The sequence below is a fragment of the Chrysemys picta genome, chromosome 2 (assembly GCF_011386835.1).
Source record: "Chrysemys picta bellii isolate R12L10 chromosome 2, ASM1138683v2, whole genome shotgun sequence".
Classification (NCBI taxonomy): domain Eukaryota; kingdom Metazoa; phylum Chordata; order Testudines; family Emydidae; genus Chrysemys; species Chrysemys picta.
Window position 1 is genome coordinate 77,818,926 of NC_088792.1, and position 15,329 is coordinate 77,834,254.

General features: G+C 40.1%; 1 protein-coding gene across 2 annotated transcripts in view; it reads right to left on the minus strand.

Moving 5' to 3' along the window:
• OSBPL10 (oxysterol binding protein like 10) overlaps positions 1–15,329 on the minus strand; it is a 188,351-nt gene that overhangs the window by 82,949 nt on the left and 90,073 nt on the right. The window contains exon 5 of one of the 2 annotated variants that reach the window (XM_065583543.1): positions 952–1,162. The exons of the other annotated variant lie outside the window; for it this stretch is intronic. Within the exon in view, the coding sequence (XP_065439615.1) occupies positions 952–1,162 (211 nt within the window). The remainder of the gene's footprint in view (positions 1–951; positions 1,163–15,329) is intronic. 2 annotated transcript variants of the gene reach the window in all.

Sequence of the window (15,329 nt, forward strand, 5' to 3'; positions counted from 1 at the left end):
AGCTGAAGCACAAAGTGGAAAAATCAGAAGAAATCGGCGATTCCGGAAATGAAAGATAATTTCAGAAGATAAAAGCAGCAATATCAACAATTTCCAGAAAACACCGGCCCTACTAATTAGAAAGGACTTTTTTTTTCCCCCTGAGGAGTGAGGGATGGTGGTTCTTGAAAGGTTTTTAAGTAAATTACGTAGAGATGGCAAAGTTGTTATCAAGCCATCCATATGTGAAGAACCATTGGTTTACATCTGGTCTTATAACGAGTCCTGATCCTACAATCGAGTCTAACAGAGAAATGTGTGTGTGAACCCTCTGGCTGATTATACTGTGACATGTTAGATCTTTATTTTGAAGCAGTCTACAGAGATCTAGAATCGGGCTAATTAAGATGAGGGTCCACATAGGTGCCAGGCTCAGGGTCCTACTTTGTAACTATGTAACCACATGCCAAAGGTAAATAGCAAGAGACTATTGCTTTCTCTTTCCAAACTTAGAGAAAACCGCAAGCACTGACTCAATATATAGGGGGATTCAGTCCTCCCTAGAGATTTCTATTTAGAAAAAAAAAATAGATAGAATTGGTTATTAAAGTACATTGTGTTAAATTTCAATTTATTAAAAAAATCTGCTTTTTAAAAAACAAAATTACTTTTCTTTGAAAATACAGATTCTTCTCTATATTTTTGAACTTAAGACAAAATTAAATATTTGCTCTTTCCAAACCCTATTTGCACAGAAGACACTTAATGGCTCTTTTGCTCCCTTTTTCTGATGTTGATATTTTCTACAATATTTGTGGCTCAGAAGGAAAATGTTGGTATCTCACTCCAAGGAAGCTTATTTGGTGTTGATCCCGAGTCATTTCGTTTAAGGAAAAGTCCATCCTGCCTATCTGGGGATCATAATTAAAAAAAAAAAATACATAGACCAGGAAAAAGACAGCTTGTGCTCACCTGAAGGCAATGTCCTATTATTGTGTTGGCCTGCCTGATGCACACTCTGCTGTAATAAATTCAGGCATTCTCCAAGGCAGCTCAGGGTGGCAGCAGAGGTAGCTTTTAAAAGCAGCAAGTCCTGATCCAAGGCAGAAAGAGGTCCAGAACCTGGCAGGGATTCAATGGCTTGCACAAGATTCTTCTGTTGTCCCTCCACTTGACTCATGAGCTGTAAGGGTGAAAAAAAAGCCATGTGGTCATAAGGAAAGCCTTCATTTGCACCCTTACAAATTGACGCGCCGACTGTCTTACTATAGATGAATGTTAACGTTCAGTTCGTTAATAGAAAACAGATATGAATAAAAATATCTGTGTGAAGAACATAGGCACACTGAAAGAATGAGAATTTTAGATTCTTGATTTAAAAAAAAAAAAACTAATGCCACTCAAAAAGGAAAAAAAACGAACAGTTCAGTATGTTAGGGCAAAACGTCTTTAAAAAAAATAGTTGGCATCCTAGATTTCAGGTATGAATCATGCTTTATGCTTTTCACTATATGAAAATTATCTAGTGCTATCTCCTTTTCCTTTATTAATTCAAGCTTATAATTCCTCTCCCCAGGATATGATCTGACAATCCAGATGAAACTAAGCAGCATCTCCTGTCTTCTTCCATTTATAAAATGCTCTGTCATGGATAAAGTGAGGGTGATTTTCATGTCTCAAAAAAATGGCATGCATGGCATACTTGCATAAAAGACAGTAGATGAGAAAATAATGCAAAGTGCAGTACTACATATGTTGGTTGGTATTAAAAAAAAAAGGGAGTAAAGCAACTTTCAGGAACTCTCCATATGGCTGAGAGAGGAAAGAGGGTATTAAAATGCCTAGTACATTTGAGTCTTATAGCCTCTAAGCAGTAGGGGGTACAGCACACAACTTTCCAAAGACAAAGACTAAATGGAGCACTGGCAAAGGCAGGTGCAAATACCATTGAAATAACTGGAACCCGAACCCACTTATGCTAGGGCTGAATTTGGCTCAAGATGTTTGGCTCAAGATGTTTGTGAAGCTCTCAGACCTCAACAGGTTATGGCTAGAGACAGATTTTATCCCTGAACTCAGAGGGATGGTTTGAAGACCATGTCATTCTGCTGGTGCCATCAGTTGGTACATCCCTTACAAGTGTTTGTAGAAGGATTTCTTTGTTAATTTGTTATGCTGCCACCTACACAGTCTTTTCTTCCACAAGGCAGAATTTGACTCAGACTTGTTCTTGAGCCTCTTTCTTTGATGTAATGTATCTCAGAAGGCAAAGTTAAACTAAACATACCCATGGTTGTGTATACTTACTTGTGGTTCAAGCAAACTCTCACTAGGGTGACCAGACAGCAAGTGTGAAAAATCGGGATGAGGATGGGGGGGAGGGGGGGGTAATAGAAGCCTATATAAGAAAAAGACCCAAAAATCGGGACTGTCCCTATAAAAACGGGACAGCTGGTCACCCTCTCACTGAGCAACAAAACATAAGACAGGATTTAGTCACACCAGTATTTAAAAATATTAACAAAATGAACAGAAACAGTGTCCACTAAAACACTGATGTACAACTTAACTTGATCACTAAACGTATCTAGAGTCAAAATATGAACTCCCTTCAATTGGCCAACACAGATACATTTGAACCCCAGTAGCGTTGACCTTCAAACAGTTAATCAGAAGAACATCATCTCCAGAATGTATGCTATATACCACTGGGACTCTGTGGCAGTTCTCTTTCACTAGAGCTCATCTGCCAAGCTGAAAGCAAAAACCACATTTTCTATAACTCTGGGCACCCTCCAACTCCCTCTCCAACAATTTTTCCCCATCTCTGGTTATTTCTCCAGTCTAGGACTCCCGTCTAAAGATATACAGGAAGATACCCCTGGGGAGTTCTGTAAAATTTTAGTTATGTCAGATCCTAATGCTGAAAGTTTCAGGGTTAAGAGAACATCTATTTCTCAAACCATAAAAGGAATTTTAGATCACATTTTAAAATAAAACATGCACAATATTCCACATGCAGTATACTATTTTGTCCTTTTCTGTTTTTAAAAAAATTGCGTATTTTTCTAAATCTGGCATTTAAAACCCTTAAAAGTAAAGTGCTATTTAATAAAACTTGTAAGGGTATTTAGTAAGTGTACACACACAGTATCATAGACTAAACTTCACAATCAGAACATGATCAGAGAGCTAAATAAATCAAAACCAACCTGACTCCAGCTAGATTAACATCTGGCTGAGTTTACAGACCTGTGAATGCTTATAACATCAACAGTACAATACACCACATTATTTGTGCTGTTTCTATAATTCAACTTATTATCAGATTTAACCATGACATCATATAAGATATACACTTACACTAGCATTTACAAAGCTCTCTAGATACTGTATATATCTTTCATGTAACGAATTTAAAATTAATCAGATTACAAACTTTTCAGAGCAGGCGCTATTCTACTCTGTTTATACAGCACCTAACACAGTGGGTCTCTAGGCTCTACCCTAACACAGATAAATAGTAATCCTGACTGGGGCCTCAACACACTAGCCTAATACAAGCAGTACCAAACACTGAGTTTGTAACTTGTTACCAAAAGGTAGCTATAATCCTAGCATAGATAAATGATTAAAATGTACATTTTCAAGCTAAAATGCAACTTTACTAGAAACACACTCCAAACCCTCAGAGGATTCAGATGCTTTCATTCAGCACTTTTCAGATAAGTTATTGTATTACACAATTGAAATTTCTAAGAATAATTTAATGTAATTAGTATTACTTTAGTGGAAGCCATCAATAAAAAGGCATTAATGCCTTAAATAAATCTCATGTGAACATAGTTTAATTAATAAGATAATTGTAGGCTTAGACTCAAGATTCCAAAGCTGCAGAAAAAGCTTTAAAAAAATCTAGGTGAATTTATAAGAATAAAATATTTCTACCTTCATTTGATTATATTACCACCTTACATATTACAATGAACTGAATAGGTTGCATACTTTTTTTTAAATGTAGTACGCTTCACGCACAGTCTCTCAAAATACTCTGGTAAGAAATAAATGACGTTTTGCTGAGATGGATGACTAATAATGCACAAAGATTGAATCCAAAGGAAAAAGAAAAGAAAGTTGACTATATTAAAGATGAAATTAAGTATCCTTGCAGACAAGTTATAGGCGGGGGCAAACTATGGCCCATGCGCCACATCCGGCCCACAGGACCCTTCCCTCTGGCCCCCAAGCTCCTGCCAGGGAGCAAGGTCAGGACAGGCTTGTGGAGGAGCCAGCCCAACTCTCTGGCAGTGCGGTGAGCGGAGCGGAGGCTAGCCCCTGGCCCCTCCCCTTCTGCTCCCCTCCCTCCCTGGCAGTCACAGGTCCCCCAGCACCTGGGGCAGTGTGGCTGCAGCTCCGGCCAGGCAGCACGGCTATAGCGCCGCCAGACCTGGTGCTCCAGGGTGGCACAGTCAGGGGGGAAGGAGGCAGAGGGAGTTCTGGGGAGGTGTGGGGGAGGGGGGAAAAGGGGTGTTGCAGGGGGGACAGTCAAGGGGCCTGGGCCCTTCTGCCGGGGATAGGGGTAGAGCAAGCCAGGGCCTCCCTCCACTCCCAGCATGCTTGACCCCTGTTCCCAGCAGCCAAGCCCAGACAGGGAGCGAGCCCTGCCCAACTGCCAGGGAGAGCAGCTAAACGAGCAGGGGAAACACACAGGGAAAGGACTGAGCCCCCCTTTTTCCCACCCCACAGGTAACATGGGGCAGGGAGAGCAGGGAGGGTTGGATAGGGGGCAGGGGGGCAGTCAGGGGGTGGGGAGCAGGGGAGATTGGATGGGGTGGGGGTCCCGGGGGTGGGGAACATGGGGGATTGGCTAGGGGACTGGCGTCCCGGGGGGATGGTCAGGGGGCCGAGAACAGAGGTGTTTGGATAGGATGCGGGAGTCCCGGGGGGAATTCAGGGGTGGGGAGCATGGGGGGTTGGATGGGGGTGTGGGTTCTGGGGAGCTGGATAGGGGGCAGGGGCCAAGCCACGCCTCTCTGTTTGGAGAGGCATAGCCTCCCCTAGCCTTCCATACCCGGTCCTCCATACAATTTCTGCAAAAAGTTTGCCCACTCCTGTTCTATGTTATATATAAAAGCTATAATTAACTGCTAAAAAATTAATTTAAAAAAAAAATCAAGAAATATTGTAAGTGCCATTTCTGCAGTAGAAGAAAAATCACAGTAATTCAATAGTTTGTTAAAAGGTATATTAATCTTTCCGCTGCAGAAATGCCATCTTACAAACCTTGAATGTCAACTTTGATTTAAAGTGGCAATTTGTTTCTGAGACTCAGTAAAAAAGAAAAACCCTTCGTTAAGGGTATTCTAACAAAAATAAACTTTTTATTATCGTTTTATCACCATCCTAAGTTAGAGATAAATTGAAACTAAAAAAAAAAAAAAAAAACTTCTAACTAGCCCACCTAAGTTGACAACACATGACTGCTTTTTTGGCATGGCCTTAAAGAGACCTCATCTTGTAAATCAGCCTATAAATACACCTCTCCAAAATTAAAAAGGATATGACAGTGTGCTATCCAGTCCATCGTGGTGCTATAAACAGAACATTTCTTTTCTTTCTGAGTCAATGCACTTGGAGATTGCAATCTTGTGGGCCATATTATGACATTAAGTCAAATGCCTGCTTTGGATATCTGCAGAGCTGCCCCACACCAGGGAGTTCTGAGAAACATAGCACAGCACAATGCTACCAGGAATTCCCTGGTATGTACGTGGAACAATGCCCATCAAACTACCTTTCAGAGCAGCCAGAGTGCTCAACTACCCTGCCAGCCCTGTTGGTCAGTGCGGAGGGCAGGGAGAAAACAGGGTCAAGACCACTGCCCACATCTCAGCCCCTTCAAAATAAGGGTATGTGTACACTGGAGAAAAAAAAAAGGGGGGGGGGGAGTGTGTTTTAACTCAGGTGGGCTAACTCCGGTTAAAACTGCAGTGAAGACAGCAGTTTGGCTTTTAACTCAGGTTAGCAGTTTGAATTAACAATGTCTCTGTAGAGCCAGGAGTTGAATTTGAGCTGCTAACCTAAGTTAAAAGCTGAGCTGCCGTATCTTCTCCTCCTCCTCCTCTCCCCGCCCCCCATTTCAGCCTGAGTTAGGAACACACTTCTTCCCCTCCACCCCCAATGTAGACATACCTTGAGTGAAAGGACTCCAACTCTTCCTGGCCCTGCACTGGGGATGCAAAGTTGTGGGGAAGCTCTTCAAGTCTCCCATAGCTACAATCTGGCCCTATATCTGACCATTTAATAAGGCAAAGCTGACATGTTAGATTTTAAGAGGAACTAATTTCATGTATATTTAATGGTTTTACACTAGTAGTTAGAGAAATTACTGCATAAGTGTACAATACACTGCAGGATGACATGAAAACTATATCTCTCTATCAATAGGAGGCCATAAAGATTCTGAATTGCCAAGGTTTACTGCAATGTTCTGGACAAACAGTTGAATATGCCCTTGATACCAATGCCAATATGTTATTCTCTCTCTCTGTATTAGCCTATGGACCGAATACTAATATGTGACTAGCAAACACAATCAGCAAATGGACCAGTCTGTAGCAGTCTCCTTTAGAAGATTTCACACTATCAAGAATAAAATATTAAAAAAAAATCTCATGCATTATAACAATTGTGTGCAGATGGAAAAAATCATACCTGACTTGAAATGTTTCATAAGAAAAAATGAGAAGTCAGGGGGAAAAAAACAGTATAGTCATTTGGAGAGGTCATAGCTATAGAAATAACAATCATGTTAGGAAAGCTTTAACCATTAAAATGGCAACATAAAAAAACATCACAATTAAGGCTAAATTCATTGCCTCGCCAGTCCCTGTCCAAAGCCCTAGAAGGTACTAGGGAGAGAGCCAAGCTAGACCTCATTGAGTCTTGCCCAATTCTTTCTTAACACAATTGTTTTTTCTGTAAAAGTCATAGCTTTATAGGAATCAACTACTCCTTTTTTAACTTTTTGTTGTTTTTTAAAGCAAAGTGTTTTTTAGATTAGCTCTGAAAGGTATAGTACCTTTCACAAATCTTTTACTGCTGTTTTTTACGGTTTTTAATGCCATAAGTAACACTTATCAAAGAGAGAATGAGGGAGAGAACATGTATGGGAAACCAAGCTTTGGAAATGACTTTAGGACTTTGGGTTCCTGGACTGGCGAGTCCAACATCACCACAGATGTTATGCTCTGAGGACTTTGTTCACATTTCAGGTAAACAAGCATGTATCGTAGCAACAGTATTTTGTAAGATTCCAAGAAGCTGTAAGAATACTCACAGAAGCATGCTGCATGCGAAGGGAAAATTGTCCATACAGAGGGAGTAAGTACAATCCCTGTAACTCTAATTCCACCTTGGGCAAGAGAGTTCCTCATTACGTGCTCTTGACCTGAACTTGGTCAACAGGGATAAAAGCTCCTATGTTTTAAAAGTTTAAAAAAGTAAACACCACACACAGCCAAATACATACCTAGTGTAACTCTGTTGACATCAAACCAGTCACATCAAAAATTAATCTGACCCACTGGCTATAAATTTACTCAGGTTTATGATCCCGCTCCAGTGGGTTATTTTTTCTTTTTGTTTGTTTTAATATATCACTTTTGGCCTAATTTCAGTTGCTGGGTTTAGTGTGAGGGTACTGGATGGTGTTGGTGGCCTGTAATATACAGAAGATCAGACTATGTGATCTGGTAGTCCATTCTGGCCTTAAACACTATGACTCAGCTATTAGGAAAAGGAAAATGTATACATACTTACCTCACAGATAGCTTTCTTTACATAGAAAGACCTGTATATCACATACTGGGCCTTTAGCCTGCTTCCATATTAGCAGGTGCAGAACTCAGCCTTGTCAATCACTGGCTCACAGATACACCACTCCAACTGCAAAGCCGGCCAAACTGAAATAACCCCACAACTATGATGAAAATGAGTAAAGCATTCATAACGTTAAACTATGGATATTTTCTATTGCAAAGTATGATAAATTTGTTATTTGCTTAGCTTCTGAACAGTGATCCCTTAATCCTATCCAAGGTCACTCAGATCTATGGGCCTTAATACTTAAATAAAGGAAATTTTCAGATAAGCACACATAACATTTTCCTTTTCTTCAGCACAGTAACCTCCACAGATCTTACGGTGGGGTTTTATCAGCAGCATGCAGCAAAGGAGGCTAAATTATAGCTTAGCATATAAGTGAAATTGAAATAGCTATGCACAAAGGTCATTTCTTGATTGCCTGAGGCATTACAGCATGCAACACCATCCTCCCATAAAACAGTGTTCTGCACATCCGCTTTGAAGTATTTTATGAAGAAACATCAGGAAAACCAGGATGCCACCTCACTGATTTCTCCTAAAGCTCTGCAGTATGGAAGTTTGTTCACCTTGTCTGCAACAAGATTGGTAGATTTAAGGCAGGAGGGTATATCTGACTGACAGGTCTGAGTTCTGTCCCCAAAGCTGCGAGCAGGCTGAAAACTCACTGGAGAATCTATTAACATTACTATGCTGATGAAAAAATGTTAAAAAGGATAAAAAGAGCCAATGAGATTAAACAATAATTTGAAAACATTTTAGAAAGACCAAACCATAAAGAGAATGACTTTCACATCAATTGTCCTTTCTTGACTATTGAGTTCTTTTCATTACAGAGGAACAACATGTTATTATTCATCACCATTACACCACCTCAAAGTAGCTGCCTTCGTGACCTCAATTATTTTAAAAAGGCAAGTGATGAATAGTAAAACTGAAACAGCTATAGAACAGTTATTAAGGCCTCGAAATTTGCAGATTTTCAGTGAGTCTCAACTGAGCTACCGAAAGCAAAGTTAGCTAGTGATTTCCCTCTCTGGCTCAGCCTGTACACAGTAGACTCTGTAGAACTATACACTATGAGAAAGCACACAGTAGGGCAAAGAACAAGAGACTTAACACTAGGGTGACCAGATCGCAAGTGTGAAAAATAGGGACAGGGAGTGGGGGTAATAGGGACTGTCCCTATAAAATTGGGATATCCGGTCACCCTACTTAACACTAAATTAAAAGAAGAAGGCTGAAGGGGAAACAGGGAAATGGAAGCTTCCATCCCTTTACCTTCTTCCCCCAAAAACTGAGTTTCTCATGGAAGCAAAGGTTTAGACATGCAGTCAAAGGCTACGCCTGCAGTTGCCTGCACATTCAGCCCTGGAAACGGCCATGGCTTTAGTGGAGAGTGCTCCAAGTCTCACTAGAGGGGGGAGCTTCTCTGGCCTGGCAAACCCTTTGGCTAGAGGACCAATTCATTTGGCTGTGATGTATCTGAATACCTTGAAGCATTTCCTTGAAGCCTTGAGGAGAATGAAAAGAGAATCCATTGTGCTGAAGAATTCTGATTTCAGTACATCTTGAGGGCCTGAGGTCCAAAGTGTACCTGTTTTTTCCCTTCATGATTTTAGAATTGGGACAGAAATTCAGTAGTAAGATATCCCAGTGATGAACTGGGGAAATGCCTGTATTTCTTATGAATATTATGTGTGACTGCTTCCCTGTTTGAGTTGGTATTGCTGCCTATTTGAATTCATTAAGTCAAAGGAACCTGTAAGGGGGTTGTTTAAAAAACCCAGCAGGAAAGGTAAAACAACAACAGAGATGAGACAGCTTCAAGCACACACCTTCAAAGGAGTCAAGGATAACAACACTGGACCATCAATTGGTGGGAGAATTTACCCACCTGACTCCCACACTTTATTTTTCCTATGGCTAAACCTGAGATCAAAAGACCCTGACCAGTTATAAAGGTACTCCAGCAGAAAGGGAGGGAGCCAAGGGAGGCTAGTTAGTGAAAAAGCAGACAGGCAGGGAGTATTCACTCAGAGACCAAGAGAGAAGACTGAAAGCAGGGACAGGGAATAAGCCAGACCTACCTGAACTATGATAGAGAGATCAACTGGGTCATCTAGCAGCAGCACATCTTGCCCTAGAAAATTCAGGGGGGGAAAAACTCCCACACATACAGAAAGCAAAAGAGGTACCTTATTTTTTGAGAGTGCAGCCAGGTTTGAGTCCTTACTAGAGATGCCCAAAACCTTCAGGATGCTCTTTCAAGAACTGGGCTGAGCAATTAAGCTCACCTGGGTATGGGTGCATTATTGGACCCTGATTAATAAGACCTTGGCCTTTTTCACCCCCTGGAAAAGCTTCAGGAGCTCTGCATACTATGCCCAATCTTACCAAGCTGTGGCAAAAATGACTCTAAATAGTATTTCAAATCTTTTTGAGGAAGGAGGAACAGAAAATCTTGCCTTGCTGTAACCACAAGTTGGCAAATTGCTGATCTGGACACCTAAGATGAACAGATAGTCACTAAAAACAGTGTGGCACTCTAGACAACCAATTCTAACAAAAGTTTCTATTTTGCTACCTAGGGAATCTTTTTAGCTGTTGAATTCCTTGGGGGATGTCTGTCTCTTTTGAGGAAGACTGTATTTTAGGAGTCTATTTAGGGGACAAGAGCCACTTATCTCCAAAATCTTGTAGGAGCTTATATGACCTCTCAGCAGATTTAGCAAACAATGGCTTGCCATCCGGAGAGGTGTAGGTGATCTCTGACTTTCCAGACTGAGAAATGAACTCATCTTGATTAATATTCTCTCCAGGAAAAGAGGGAAACCAACACATCCAGCTTCTCTTGAAGGGCTTCAGATTTCATGGCTGTAAAGAGATGCTTCTACAGGCATTTACAGAACTCCTGAGAGACACGCATGAAGTCTGACCTAGAAGACACTTCTCTCTTCTCTGGTTCTGACCCAAGGTCTGCTGGGACAGTCACCAAAACTCAAAAGGAAAAGCATAGCACAAATGCTTACTGATCTTTTTACTAAAAGATAGTTTTTTTCCCCCCTCAATTACATCTCTGGAAAAAGTGTAAGCAGCCCAAGAGAAAACTCCTGGGAAACCACTCAAAGGGTCTTTAGGTCACCTTCTGTGAGCAGAGATTAAAGCCTCTTGGTAAGATTTGACCACCAGGAAGAATTTGTTGATACACTCAAATATTTCAGGATCCAAGGGAAAGGGCATGGGAAGAGTCACAGTGACTGCCTGGGAGATCTCTGCTTTCTTCATAGGTGAGCTTTTCTCCCCTTCATGCAAGCATGTATTTTGTACAACCCCAGAGATAACCTCAGCGCTGGTGTCTCCCCAGTGTGGAGGCAGATGTTTCTCACAGTCAGGGTCGTTAAGAGTTTTCTGGTCCATGAATAAAGCGCTACTTGCAAGAAACACAGTTGGTGTTTTTCCTTAGTCTGGGCATTCCACTTATTTTTCTCCTTCAGGGTGAGGGCAGATCATGCAAGACAAGCAAAACCACAGTGGCTGCAGAGGTCACCTTTCTATGTGTTGCTTCGAGTAAGGCAAGAATCGAATTGGAGAGACAGAGGAGGGAGCCCCAGAGACAAGGAAAATCTTAGATGGTGATTGGCTGTCAACTAACCTGACAGCAAGCATGCCATCACAAACTAAACCACAGGATGTATTGATTCTGATGTTAAATGGGGCTTTTCAAAATCATCTGTGGTAAATTATTCTTTGTACAGCTTTTATACAACAGATTACCTTGAATTCTGCAGTTCAAAGTATTGCTCTAGTGGTTAAATGCTGCTTACTGATGGATCTATCACTTTTTTTTTTTTTTTGGACTACTGCAGTTTTCTTACAGTTCAGCAGGACTATTTTTCTGAAGCTTCTGGGTGTCACGTATTACTAGAAAGCATACTTTGATCTTACGCAATTAAGGAAAGTATTTGAATTCTTCAAAGGATTCCGAAGCATGCCTACAGGTTGCTAGTTACAAAGTTAAAATTGCCAATCAAATTACATTGGTTTATCCTTCATGTGCTACATGGAAATTAACAAACTCCATCTAACACGCTTATGGTAGTAAAATCAGAAGATTTCAGAAGAGAAAAAACCCTGAGCAATTAAACTACTGAACAATATTTATTTAGTATTTAATCAACAGTATGTTTTTCTCCCTCTGAACTTAATTCACAAAGATGCATTTACCCAGGTTTCTAAAGGCTGTCTTAATATATTAAGGTAGGGATGCTTTGAGTGTGCACTTCTAAACAACCTCAACTCTACGCTACTGTGACCACGAAGCAGGGAGGGAGGCGTGCGGGGGGGGAGGTAGATAACATGGCTTTAAAAAACCAGTTTAATCTGGTACCAGAAAAACTAAAATGCCTTATTCATAATTATGTGGTTATTATCTGGCATCACTCTACAGGGCAAAGTTAAGGTTGTTTGGGTACCTTAACTGTGCATTTCTGTATCCTAGCATATTTGGCCTTCTTAAAAGTTTTTTTATTTGAATGCATACACACAAACGCATATATATGCAATTCTGTAAATATATTTGCTTCTATTTAATTCTGTGTCTTACTCTGTAAAGACTTCTTTGTTTAGTTTCTTCTATAAAGGTCATATGTTGACCAAAATATAAGTCTTTATATTTAATACTTGAAGCTCAGCTGCCACCTGCCTAGAATTACAATGGCATCTCTGAGCACAAAGAACATTAAGAATTACCCTTACCTTCCTTTAATAAAAACAGCACCTAATCTGATTTTCAAGCTAACAAAATAGTACAGTACAGGCAACACATCCTGACCAAATAAACAAACAAACAAATAAATAAATAAATAAAGTGGCGGTGGAGTGTTTAACATGCTTTGTCAAACTCCTATTTACTCTGAAGGCAGCTGCTGCATCATCCAGCCTCCCAGAAATCAGTGCTGAAATTCACCAGTAAATGGCCATGAAATGGGTTATTAAGCTGTAGATAAAAAGTTCATAGGAATACGTTTTCTATATAATACTTCACTGCTCCAGAGTTACAAATTTATATGCAGTTGTATTTTTTAATAAGTCTGAGGGCTGTGAGGGTGTCCCCCCTTCCCAGATTTTCTTTTTACAATTCAGACTGGAAAGTGATTTATAGGTAGATGAGCATCCTACACTATTTCATGTTATTTCACTCCAGTTGAAGTAGTATAATTCTATTTACTTATGAAAAGTTTCAGGCGAACCTAACATAAGTTAGGCACCAAACTCCTAGTGAAATACAATTATCTCAGGCTCCTTTGTAAACACCACCCATAATTAATTTTAATATTTAAGCTTATTAACTATTTCACTGTATTCCTATCCATCTCTAATTTATGAGGAAAACGAACGTTAGGAAATAATCTCCTCATTTAGCTCTCATGTACTCCAAGTGACGTTTCATTGAAGAAATCCTGATTTATTCTATTGATACTTCATACTTAAATACACGTTTGAAGATTAGAACTGTCTCTTCTGCATACCTGCTTGAATGCTTTTAAAAGGTACTGGTAAAAAAAGTGATAATGCAAGTAACTATGTTAATGTATCACTGGTGTGATCAATGTTTCAAATGTAGAGTCAGGAAATTCAGAGATAAGGGGCCAAATTCTCTGCTAGCATAACTCCACTGAAGCCAATAGAGAGTTACCATAGATGCTGGAACTAAGAGTGCCAGGGGTGCTACTACACCCTCTGGCTTGAAGTGGTTTCCATCATGTACAGAGTTTACAGTTTGGTTCAATGGCTCTCAGCACCCCCACTATACAAATTGTTCCAGCGCCCCTGAGAGTTACATGTGTCACAAGGTTCCTATAGCAACTTCATCTCTCCCTCCTTGTATATCTATATTCCATGGTAAGTCAACATTTGTGCAATAATCCAAAACGATGCATGTAAAATGTTGTAAAACAAGATGTTTAGTCCTCAAAAACATTACAACTAAAAAGGAATTCCAGAGAACAACAACAACAACAAGAATTACTAGAAGCATGGATACCTACTTTAACAGTTTTAAATATACACAAAGATGCATAACCCGGTACTTAACAGTGAGTTTCATTTTTGTCTCTGTATATACCAATTTAGTAATCATGAAAAATGCTAGACTGACAATTCTGGAGACTAAAATCCTCTCTCTATCCTCAAAGGAGGCATGGAATTATTAGCAGCAACAATGCAAGGTTCCCCAAACCACTGTATGCCTAGCTTGATCTGGAGAAATGACCTCTAGGAGGTGAGGCTACAGGTCAGTTTCAGCTAATTCAGTCAGCCTCTCCGCTGAAACTGCCACAAAAAGGTGCCAGTTAATTTCAGCTATGCTTGAATTTTGCAACCTGGATTGAGACTGAACTCCTTTCACAGCATCAGTCACCAAATGGTAACATTTTTTAGTCACTACTAATTTGGGCTCGATTTGAATAAGTGATATAAAGGTGAAAGAGCAAATTGAGTATGACACAAAGCTTTAAAACAAAATCTTGCTTTGTGAGAGACACCCACACTTCAAATTCACTTCTGTATGTTTACACAGGAACTGCCATAGCGGGTCAGACCCAAGGTCCTATTAGTCCAGTATCCATATCTTTTCTCTGACAGTGGCCAATGACAGATGCTTCAGAAACAGCAGCAAGAACCCCACTGTAGGCAGCTCTGGGATAATCTAGCACCCATATTAAATCTCATCCTGATCTTTAAAAGTTAGAAATTAGCTTAAATCCTAAAGCATGAGGTTTAATATCCCTTCCAACAATGTTTATAATTAATTATAAAAAACTCTGGGTTCCCTTGTTCTCCATATTAAGTGTCAAAACTCTCTTTAAATTTTGGTAAATTCTTACTCTCAATGACTGCTTGCGGCAATGAGTTCCACAGTCTAATTGCACACTTTTCATCAGTCTTTTAATTTAATTTTAATTAACTCTGAATTTAATTGAACGTCCCCTTATTCTTGTGTTACAAGGCAGAGGGAAAGGAAGTTCTCGATCTATCTTCACTATGCCATTCATTATTTTACATATTTGTACTATGTCTCCTCTTATTCATTCATATCTAGTAGGGATAAGGAGGTCCTGCTTCCGTTGTACAAGGCGCTGGTGAGACCTCATTTGGAGTACTGTGTGCAGTTCTGGTCTCCCATGTTTAAAAAAGATGAACTCAAACTGGAACGGGTGCAGAGAAGGGCCACTAGGATGATCAGAGGAATGGAAAAGCTGTCATACGAAAGGAGACTAGAGGAGCTTGGGTTGTTTAGTCTGACAAAGCGAAGGCTGAGAGGGGATATGATTGCTATCTTTAAATATATTAGAGGGATTAATACAAGAGAGGGAGAAGAATTATTCCAGCTTAGTACTAACGTGGATACCAGAACGAATGGATACAAACTGGCCGTGGGGAAGTTCAGACTTGAAATTAGACGA